Source organism: Vespa mandarinia, chromosome 6 (genome assembly GCF_050613455.1).
Source record: "Vespa mandarinia isolate Hongniang chromosome 6, ASM5061345v1, whole genome shotgun sequence".
Taxonomy (NCBI): domain Eukaryota; kingdom Metazoa; phylum Arthropoda; class Insecta; order Hymenoptera; family Vespidae; genus Vespa; species Vespa mandarinia.
Genome location: NC_140815.1, coordinates 9,273,334 through 9,284,780, shown reverse-complemented (window position 1 = coordinate 9,284,780; position 11,447 = coordinate 9,273,334). Strand labels below are relative to the sequence as shown.

Below are 11,447 nucleotides of genomic sequence, written 5' to 3'. Positions count from 1 at the left end.
AAATATCTCATCGCTACGCGTTAGCCTCTTTTTTCTTTTTTCTTTTCTTTGATAGGTCACAATTCGAAATTTTAGATTATTATTTCCGCTTATTATTATTATTATTATTATTGTTGTTGTTGTTATTATTATTATTATTATTATTATTATTATTGTTGTTGTTATTATTATTATTATTATTATTATTATTATTATTACTATTATTATTATGACTATTCACTATTTCTGTAAAATTATTATCATATTTCCTGTCACTGGACTGATACACTCGATAAAATTTTTCAGTGAATTACATCGAATATTTTGACGCTTTATTAGTGCTATTATTGCTCGTTCATAAGCTATGACTACACATTTGAAATTTGCGCCTGATAATTAGATGCAATCCCGAAATATCATTTGAAAATAAATATTTACAAATAATTGTACGATTTTAAATATACTAATTTATTAGTCCAAATTCATAAAACATACCATGAATATATATATTATGTCGAGAATTTTTCACAGTTTAAATAGATATGTAGTATTAGAAGAAATGAATTATTTATATTGCCAAGTAACTTTCAAACAGGCTAGGTCAATTTTTTTTTCGTCATGAAAAACTGATTCTTGTCAACAAGGATAACCAGAAGATAACAAGAAGTACATTTGAAGAAGTACTTCCTTCACATACATCAACAATTTTTTATTAATATAAATATAATTTAAAGTTCTGTGAAAAGTGAAAAATTGAATGGTGCGATTTTCATACCAAAAGTGTCAAAAATCATTTAATATATTATAGATATACATACATTGTCATTGATACGATGGGAGATGAAATTATTACGTTAATACTTGGAAATGATAGTTTTAAAGTCGATAAAAAAAGACTTATTAATAAAAGTCATTATTTTGATTGCCTTTTCTCTCCAAATTTTTACGACTCGCGAAACAAAGAACATATTATAAATTATGATATTGCTTCATCTACCTTACAGGTTAATATATAGTAACTGTGTATAATATTTAATTGATTGTTCGTTATTTGTTCATCATTTACTAGCTAAGATTATTTTGTTTCTTAGGATTTTATTGAATGGATTCACGACGATGAAAGAATAATAATTGAACTTAGCCATTTCATTAAATCTTCAATGGTGAAGTATAAAACAGATAATTTTATAGATCTTTTAAATTTATTACAATTGGCTGTGCTTTTCATGACTGACGATTTAATAAGTGATATAACTGATATTATCATATTATATTGGTTGAATCCGGAAAAGGTAATTGATGTCTGGTTATTGGCACAAGAGTTGGCTATAAGTTTATTGACTGATGTCTGTTTGTCAGTATGCTTAGATCGTTTTATAGATTTACCCATTAGTTCTTTGATCGAGCTACCTATTAAGAATCTCAAACAGTTAATTGAAAATATTAATGTTAGGTCAACAACAAAATACTCGCATTATATATTGCACGAATGGATGGATCATAATACAGTAAGTTAATTATTTACTTATATACCTTTTATTTATAAATTTTATAGGGAGGAATATTTTTTTTTTTTTTTTTTTTTTGATGGATTTATTCAGGCTTCTACAATTAATAATAATGTAATAAATATACCATTGACAAGAAACTCTAAATTTATACAATATATGATTGGATATAAATTAGAAAGTGGTAGTAACAAGAAAGGATATATTTATTGTTGGGACGGTATTCAGTTATCCGAGTTAGTAGAACTAAAATATCTAAAATGTTCTGGAAGGGATCTAATAGGTTTACAAGTTACTGGCAGAGGTATGTACATTATAAAAATGATAAAAAATGTTTTAAAAAATATTTCTTTAAATATCCATGCAATTTACCTTATCATTCTTCAGGATTTAATATATATCTTGTTGGTGGAGAATATGGTTTAGGAACTGGTCAATTTAATCAAATAATTTGGCGATATTGCCTTATATCTAAAAAATGGTATTATTTTGCAAGGTGAATGATCATATTGTAACCTCCATAGTGATATCATTATTTGCGCTTACTTTTTAATATATACATTTTTAGACTTCCTAGCCCAAGAAGACATATGATTGCTGGATTTTTAAGTAATTGTTTGATTGTGGTGGGTGGTGTAGGACGTCATCGTTTAAAACTATCGTCAGTTGATATATTGGATATACATACAGGTAAATTAAGTCATTAAATACATATATATACATATATATATACACACACACACACACACACATATATATATATATATATATATATATGTATGTATGTATGTATGTATGTATGTATCATGTTTTACTATGCATCAAATGGATGTTTGTAGGTAAATGGACAAAAGCTGCAGATGTACCTGAAAATTTTACCGAAGTGCCACATTATAGTATAATGAGAAAAAAATTGTTTTTGTTGCGATCATCTCTTTATATATTCTATCCAGAACTTGAATCATGGAAGACTATTATCTTAGAGAATATTCCTTTGCCTATAGCACATCATTTTATGGCATATGGACTCGTAATATTTATGATTAGTAAGTGAGAAAATTGGAGATATATAACGTATATAAAACTATAAATTAGTCGCTAATATGGAATAATAATTGTAGGATATAATGGAAGAATTTTGTCCAGAATTAGTAATATACAAGAAAAAATATGTGATGATTGCTTACAATTGTACAAAGATCATGCAATGATACATACTATGAGTGATGTGTATCCGTCAATTGGTTTATTCATTCCTGGCATAGGGTTTTTATCAATATTATCCAAAAAATGTCAATCATGTAGTTATTCATATTTACAAACAGATGATAAAACAAGAACTGATCCAGGGAATCTAATTTTAGATCCTAGGCTAGGAAGTTTTTATACAATTGATCCAAAAACATTGTGCGAGGTATCCACATTAGATAACTTGTAATATATTTTTTTTATTATAATTAATACTTTAACACCAATGTTAAGTTTGCCTTCAGTTAAAGTAGATATGATATGAGAATTATTTTGATTATAACAATCATTATGAAGGAATATAAAAAGATAGAAAGTTTTCTTAGAAATATTCGCAAATAAGAATAAATGTTAATAATATTTTTTAATCATAAGTTTTTTATTTATCATAAATTTTGTAATGGAAGCAGTCTTCAAACAAGTATAACACGACAGTGCGTTCGATTATATGGAATAAAGAAGTATGTTTTGGCAATGCCATTACAAGTTAACGCATTCCGATAAAATTATTTCGTTGTTTAGGTGACTAGAGAGGATGCTGGCTGATTTTATCGGAATTAATAACTCTTCCAGGCATATTGATGTCAGACTGCCTCTACGCACCATTGTGTACTTAAAGTATGCTAAATCGTGTGTACAGCGAAGCTCATATTAGCTAGTATAGGTTGCGCGTGCTATCCTTGATGTTTGACGCGTTTATTTGTTTACGTTTAAATGACATAATTTATGCGACATGACAAGCACACAGAAAAAAAAACACAATGTATGTTTTTTTAACAATTTACGTATAACGACTGTATCTTGACAAATTGATTTGTTTCCAGGCTAAGTATTTTAAACGCGATGATGTATCACGTACAGTAGAACCTCGATTATTCGAAAGTTCTGTTATCTGAATGCTCCATCATCTGACATTGAATGTCCCCCTCATCGCCCCCTCTCTCCCCCTTCCACCTATTCGGATAACCAAAGTTCTACCGTATTCCGGAATTGTGTCTGCTTCATGTTCCATTCGTGTACGTTAACGGTATTTTTTTTCTTTTCACATTTTGCGTATTCTCGTATAGATTATAATTGATGAAAAATATTCACGTTCATTCAGAAAGCATTCTAAATTGCAAATTGCAGATGTATATTAAAACTGATTTCTAAAAAAGGACCGTAATATAAATTGTTGTAAAAGTAATAATTTTGAGTTTAGAGATCGCCGGGATTAGTGACGTTCAGAGCAAAGGCTGCATTAGTTTCGCCTTTTTTGCCAATTGCACGTGCTATGTATTGTCCCACGTCACTAGCCGTACATGCCTTAATACCTAGTTCAAACGATTTGTCGCCGTCTGAACTGAAAGAGTATTTGCTGCTGGTCTCAGGGAGCGCCTTACCATCCTTCAACCAAGTTACTGTAGAAATAAAATAACGATATTATTTCATATTAATTTAAACATAATATAATCTTATATAAATATTTATATTTCCCTTTATAATTTTTCATGTCTCTTTTATACGATAAAAAAAAAAAAAAAAGAAAAAAAAAAAACCAATAAATAACTTTTCTTCCTAATAATCTATAAAAGAATTCGAAATAATGATATTCTATAAACGTATTCTTCCTTACCTTTCAAGGGCGCAGTTTCAGTCTTGCATGTGAAAGTAACTGTTTCACCTTCGCTCACGGTTGCTGATTGTGGGAATGTTGTGAAGACCGGGCTCTTGGGTTCCTCGTTGGGAACTAAACAGCATGTCGATGTTATATTTTCCACGAAAAAATGCATATTAATGCATTAATATAAAAGAAAAATCTGAAAAAATATCTTACCGAGGACATTCAATGTACACGATGAGAAACTTTCTCCTGCATCATTGAATGCTTCACACGTGTAAGTGCCAGAATCTTCTGGGAAGATTTCAGCAATATTTAATTTGTAAATATTAGCCTCACTTGTATACTGGAAGTCTTTGCTAGGCTTAATTTCTTTATTATTATGAAGCCACACCACATCAAATTTCTTAGCACCAATAATTCGACAACTGAGTGTTACGGCCTCTCCATCCTTCACAAACATGCTTGTCAGATGATCTACAATTTTTGGTGGTTTATCATCGCTCTTCTTTTTAGCTGCTGCATTTTCCATTGCTAAAAACAGAATAGGAATTAAATGAAAAAATATCTTTACATTTATATAAATTCATGATATTGTTCCAACTAGGATAAAATTCATTTTACTAACGTTTCACAGTTAATTTGCAAGACGTTGTAGATGTTCCAAGGCTATTGGTTGCCTTGCAAATATATTCGCCCTCATCTTCGGGGAATATTTCATTAATAGTAAGAGTTGCAGTACCAGCTTTGTATTTCAAATCAACAATCTCAGAGGAGTTTACGGTCTATAGAATTGAATTAAAAATATACTTTCACTTTAAATAATATCGTTAATAATAACATAATTGTATTATTCGTATACGAATTATACTAACTTTGCCATTTTTCAGCCAAGTTATTTGTGGTTCTGGATCACCATCAACTTTAACAGTCAGTTCCAGCTGCTCTCCATCGTTAATTGTAAGATCATTTAATTTCTTTGTGAATTCTGGTGGTTTCATACTATCATCTGATGGATCTACAATGACATGAATTAAATATAACTTTCTAAAAAATTACTTTATAATATATAGGATACCTACAAGCAAGTTCTTTAGTAGTGCTTCTAGACCGAGATGGGCTACCTGTAGCGTCCAATTTACTTCCGTATTTTTTAGCATTACGTTTATCTGACGAAGATTCGGTTGTAGCCTACAATTGACATTAAAATGTTATAATGTTATCTGTATATAAACTGTTTGTATGATTGTATATACGATCTATTTTTTGGTTTGCATTTTAACAAGCTTACTTTATAAGATGAGGAACTTGAGGAATTCAGTTTGCTAGTTGAACTACTATAATTGTGTGATGTACTTGAATGACCTTGTGTAGTAGTAGAACTGTAGCCACTGTAACCACTGGCTTTGTGAACAGTTACAATAGGTGGTGGTGCAGGTTTCAGTGGTTGCTCAATAAACCTCCGATCTAAAGATAAGTACTTAGTATCAGGGCTCATGTATTTCATTATGATAGGAATCAATGTGCCTTTTGTAGCATGCTCTATACGCATTTTTGTATGCATTCACTATATTACATATTTGCAGGAATTTTGTTTACTTTGCAGCGTCTAAGAGTAAAAACAAATTGGATAAAACCATGGAATAAACGAGTTGCTATAGGATTGGAAGGCATCCATTGAAAAGATCTCTAGATTAGGGTTATTCAGAGTTACATATTGGCTCGATGATTTATGCGTGTGCATCGCTAAAGGAATAATACAAATTAATAGATAATCATGGAGTTAATTCAAACAATAATTTCAAGCTTAATCAATTTTGCTCTAAATAGCATAATAACTTTCTAAAATCTAATTCGTAATTTTAATGAAAAAATATTATGCTGTTTGCATAAAGTTTAATGAGTGATCGCCCATATACATATATACATGTATGTATACGTTTTGCTATACTACTGCATCTTCCAATCCTTCAAAACATAGACAGGGTGACAAATGGAAAATAGCTAAAGAACTTTTCCGATATGAACGAAATACATGCAAAAAGATCACATTTAAGTTCTTAAATTATATCTATTTATGGACAAATATTTATGGACAAATAATCATAATGAGTGAACGATTAACAATTATGTGGGAGAAAGATGGAATAAATTTTGTTACTTTCACATTGAAAATCACTCGAATCGTTCAACATTAGAATTGAATTGTGGGAAACTATGGAACGATCATACTTGATGACATTCACAAAAGACATTTCTTAATGAATTTTTATATAAAGAAATGATACTGCGATGTTATAATTTTTTTTAGGATTGTGAAAAATGTTTTGTACAAATCTAAAAGAATATGTTAATTTTTTTGCCAATATAAAAAGAAAAATTGTTTTCAGCAATCTCTCATTTGTCACTCCATAGATAGCAAAGGATCAAAGGGGATAATAAAAATAAGGGGGTCACGCTCAAGCAGCTCTACCTCCGGAATGTAGGAGGTCGTGTGCTAATTTACATTGCTCCTCTGTTTCTCCAGTTCCTACAAATAAATATTTAATCAGATTTCGTATTAAACATATGTATAATTTAACGATTTATCGATTCACGTGGCGAAGCACTTGTTACTTCGATTGTTGTTCCATTGTTATTCGTCACCGATATTTTTCGTCATTTTTTTTCTATTTGTTTTTCCTAAACTTACCTTCTACAATAACGACACAGCTCGTTTCATCCTTGCCATGAATGTTTGTCGCTACGCAGCGATACTTGCCACTGTCTTCCGGTTTACAATCTATAATCTCCATAGTGACGACACCGTCTGCGTGTGTCATCGAATAATGATGTTTAGATAATTCTTCTCTATCTCTGTACCATTTTACGGTTGGTGGTGGATTTCCAGCTAGACAACAAAGTAGCTTGCATGTTTGTCTGACTTGAATCACACGTGGCCTCAATAAGAAGGTAAAGTTTGGAGCTGATTCGATCGTTTCCATCCATACGTTATAACCGAGCGGTTCCCGTCTGCGCACCGGATGCAATTCTGGTCTGTACTTTGGAATTTCTATGGGCAGTGCTACAAATTTATCACATTAATTATTAATTATTGATCCACAAAATCTTTAACTTAGTAACGTGTCGCGATAATATAAATATACTTTGATCAGAAATTTTTTTCAATCTTGCTACTTACGTTGTACGTTGAGGAAGACAACTTCTTCTCTATAACCGTAATGATTCTCGGCACGTATCACATATTCTCCTCTATCTTCCAGCTTAACTCTGTTAATGATGAAAGTGTAGTCGTCACCGTGATAACGTTTCATGAATTTAACAGATTGTCGAAGTTCTTGATTATTGTGGAACCACGTTAAAACGGGAGAAGCAATGGCAATTACTCGACAGGTGAACTTTACACTTTGTCCTTCGTATGCGAATGCGCTTGTAGGTTTGATGACAAATCTAGGTGCAGCCTGTCGGCGATCTAGAAATAATATGCATGATTCGATTTATAATTCTATATACAAATTTAGAAAGTTATTGTAGATTATCAAACAAATTTACCGAATGAAGAGTCATAAATCTTATATTTTTCTATCAATAATTTTCTAAGCGAGGAATACTCAGCTAGCCGGCCGATGGGTAAAACGTATTTATCCCAGTTCTCGTATTTGGCACGTAATTTGTCTCTGAAGCTAAGATATCGGCTACTAGATATGACATTGGTACGATTACTATGATCGCCGGTTAACCATGGATGAAGAAGGCATTCATGAGCGGTCATGCGCTTTCTACAAAAATAATATTAACGATTGAACAAATTCACTTTGCTATTCATTAATTGTATCATTAAGGTTTAAGCGAATGCACCCACTCTTTATTTTTAACAAGTAATCGTCTGATGAAGTCTTTGCCTTCCTCGGAGACTTCCCGGAACGCTTCTTCGTCAAAGTCCCAATCGCAGGCCTTTACATTTTTCAACGTCTCGATGTCATTGTCACCGGCGAACGGCGAGAGACCACTCAAACTTTTCAATCAGAATAAATTTAATTATATGTAAAAGAAATATACGATCAAAAAAAAAAGATACACACAGATTTCATTTATATCTTAAAACTTTTAATATAATAGAGAGATAAGCAATTGCGAATATGCAAATACTCACAGGACGTATGCCAGTACACCACAAGCCCACATATCCGTATAGAAACCAACTGGTTCGCGTTCTACAATTTCAGGAGCTGCGAATTCCGCTGTACCTGTACTGATCTTTACGACTTCATTGGGATCTAGTCTAGTAGCTAAACCAAAGTCGATCAGTTTCACATTCGTGCTATTGCGCGTTTGACACATTATGTTCTCTGGTTTGATGTCTGGAAAATAACATTAACATTTGATTATTTTTTGTTCCTCCTAGAGCATTCGTTTCTTCTGTAATGCATCACGTTCAATTGCGATTTTTTTTGTTTTTTTCTAATATTACGAACGAAAAAAAAGTCTCTCTCAAACAAACCAAGGTGTATAATGTTCTTCTCGTGCATGTGTTTGACACCCTCGCAAATCTGACGCATATAATTAATGACCTCAGCCTCGGACATGATATAACCTTCGGCAGTGATTCTCTCAAACAGTTCGCCGCCGGATAAGCTAAAACATTCCAAATTATTAGTAACAATGATAAAGAGAAATCAATTGGAATGATAATTAGTCGCCTTACAATTCAAAGATTAGAACCATCTCGTCGTCATCCTCGAAAGCATCATGAAGGTTGATCAATTTAGGATGATGCAATTGATTCATTATATCTATTTCTTTTCTAATTAATTCCTTCTCCATGATGTGAGAAACTGGAATGAATTTAGCAGCAAAAATATTGCCGGTAGATCTTTCACGGCAACGATGAACGACGCCAAAGGCACCGGTACCAATTTCTTCAAGAATATCATATTTGTCATAAACTGATGTATGCTTGATCTCAACTGGTTGCGGCACGTATTTGCTATAAATGTCAAAGACGAATTGATCATAATCGCGAACTTTTTCGTCACTGCGACCACGTATCTTTTTGCCACTCTCATCCATTTCGTATTCCTTCTTCTTGAACTCTCTCTTGATGGTACCTTTAGTTGTGATAAGTGGCGTTACTTCGCTCGGATCGGATCTACCGTAAACATTCTCAGCGCAAACACGGAAATCATATTGATGTCCAGGGCTGAGACCAGTAACGGCCATCGTGCAGAATCTGGTATTTCCAACTCTGATCCAACTGGTCATCGGATGTTCGCGTTTTTCCACCAAGTAATTGGTGATATTACTGCCACCATCCCAGACTGGTGGTTTCCACGAAAGCGCCAAGGAATCGTGTCCGATGTTGTCGATTTGCGGGAATCGCGGTGGATCAGGACGATCGCTTATCTGTATCTTTATGATCGCCGAATCCTGACCAAGATCGTTCTCCGCTGTAATGCGATAAGGTCCAGAATCTAGTCTACTACCGTCTCTGATGGTTAATACGGCATGCCTCTCTTTCACCTCGACGGAATAATGTCCTCCTGATTCGATAACTTCTCCCTCTCTTATCCAAGTGATCTTTGGTTTGGGATAACCGGTGAATGGTATTTTAATTACAACATTGACGCCTTTATCGAAGAACGCGGTATCTCTAAATCTTGGCGGTACATTGAGTTTAGGCGGCGTCTTAATGAATAGTTCGCCCTTCGTAGATTTTGCGCCACATTTATTTACTGCACGACAGAAGTATTCGTCCGCGTCTTCGCCGAATACATCGTATATTATGAGATTGTGCACGTCGCCTTCCGAATAAATTTGGTAACGACTGCCACCAATAATTTCACGAGCTCCCTTGAACCACGTAATATTGGGCTTGGGAATTCCAGTAATGGTGCAGTGGAAGTGGGCATTGTGATTCTGAACACAATTAACTTTATGCAAAGGCGAAATAATTTCCGGAGCTTTGGCGGCTTGAGGATCGACGATCTTAACTGACGTTGAGGCTTTAGATTCTGGACTAAGACCAGCTTCGTTTTGGGCAAAGACGCGGAACTCGTACTGCCTTCCCTCGATAAGATTGCTAATATTTATCTGAGTTGGTAAACAGATAGCAACGTTGACGCGTTGCCAAGTTTGGCTATCGACCTCGCGCTTGTCGATCCAATAACCTTGTATCTTGGAACCACCATCGGTTTCTGGTTTCTCCCATGAAAGATTTACGAAATCTCCACCCACTTCGATAACCTTTGGCGTACCAGGGGGTCCAGGCGGATCGAACGGTGCCTTGGCTTTTATAGGATTCGTTCCTTCCAAAGGTGCACCCATACCATTCTCGTTAACTGCCATTACTCGGAATAGATATTCTTGACCCTCCGTTAGACCTTGTACGTAACATGTAGTATCTTTACAGAAGGACGCGACAATAATCCAATGAGTATGCGTAATGTCTTTTCGTTCTATCATGTAATGAGTTATACGAAGACCTCCATCATATTTAGGTGGATGCCAAGACAAAGTACATGTGTGCTTATTGATATCGGTGACGTCGAGCGGACCTGTTGGTGGACCAGGTAGACCTGTAATATAAACGGTGAAAGAGCCACTAACGTCGCCACTGTCGTTGGATATGGACAATTCATATACGCCGGCATCATCTTTCTCAATGTCCTTGATAAAGATAATAAGATATTCGTCAAAAACGGTGTATTTGATATGTGATGTTTCAACGATTTTGCGACCATCTTTCTTCAGAGTAACATCCATCGGTTGATCACCACTGTAGTAGATCTTGATCTTAGTATTATCGCCTTCCGGTAGATACAAGTCGTCGGGCATACGCTCGATACGCGGTGGGGTTCCGATCTTGAGACGCGCAGTCGTTGTTGCCAGACCAAGAGGATTCGATATTTGACAACTGTAATCACCGTCGTCAGCTTCCATTACTCCGGATATGACAAGCCTGTAAATTCCATCTAAAGTTTCTGCTCTGAAGCGTCCACCTAGGGTGATCTCGCGACCATTCTTCAACCACCTGTAATAAAATGGCATTGAGAAATCGTTTCATCATTATTGAAATTTTCTTTGGTAATATATAATACACACATATATATATA

At 34.0% G+C, this 11,447-nt stretch overlaps 2 protein-coding genes across 45 annotated transcripts in view; one reads left to right on the top strand and one right to left on the bottom strand.

Moving 5' to 3' along the window:
• Nucleotides 1-797: 797 nt before the first annotated feature.
• Nucleotides 798-3,497, top strand: LOC118449050 (uncharacterized). Its single transcript, XM_035883195.2, has 7 exons — nt 798-983; nt 1,071-1,487; nt 1,581-1,791; nt 1,875-1,983; nt 2,056-2,177; nt 2,327-2,533; nt 2,609-3,497. Exons 1-7 carry the CDS (start codon nt 813-815, stop codon nt 2,923-2,925), a joined length of 1,554 nt encoding a protein of 517 aa, XP_035739088.1. The 5' UTR covers nt 798-812; the 3' UTR covers nt 2,926-3,497.
• Nucleotides 3,498-3,499: 2 nt separating this feature from the next.
• Nucleotides 3,500-11,447, bottom strand: part of bent (projectin protein bent) — a 63,760-nt gene continuing 55,812 nt past the window's right edge. For 43 of the 44 annotated variants that reach the window (XM_085657921.1, XM_085657961.1, XM_085657937.1 and 40 more), the window contains 15 exons: nt 9,041-11,365; nt 8,837-8,970; nt 8,489-8,696; nt 8,198-8,350; nt 7,888-8,114; nt 7,517-7,807; nt 7,028-7,399; nt 6,809-6,865; nt 5,627-5,802; nt 5,418-5,526; nt 5,211-5,353; nt 4,964-5,120; nt 4,552-4,869; nt 4,351-4,464; nt 3,500-4,135 (listed from right to left, as the gene is read on the bottom strand). In XM_085657921.1, coding sequence (XP_085514047.1) covers nt 3,933-4,135; nt 4,351-4,464; nt 4,552-4,869; nt 4,964-5,120; nt 5,211-5,353; nt 5,418-5,526; nt 5,627-5,802; nt 6,809-6,865; nt 7,028-7,399; nt 7,517-7,807; nt 7,888-8,114; nt 8,198-8,350; nt 8,489-8,696; nt 8,837-8,970; nt 9,041-11,365 — 4,987 coding nt within the window. In that variant the 3' untranslated portion in view covers nt 3,500-3,932. The remainder of the gene's footprint in view (nt 4,136-4,350; nt 4,465-4,551; nt 4,870-4,963; nt 5,121-5,210; nt 5,354-5,417; nt 5,527-5,626; nt 5,803-6,808; nt 6,866-7,027; nt 7,400-7,516; nt 7,808-7,887; nt 8,115-8,197; nt 8,351-8,488; nt 8,697-8,836; nt 8,971-9,040; nt 11,366-11,447) is intronic. The other variant, XM_085657928.1, reaches the window with a different exon arrangement.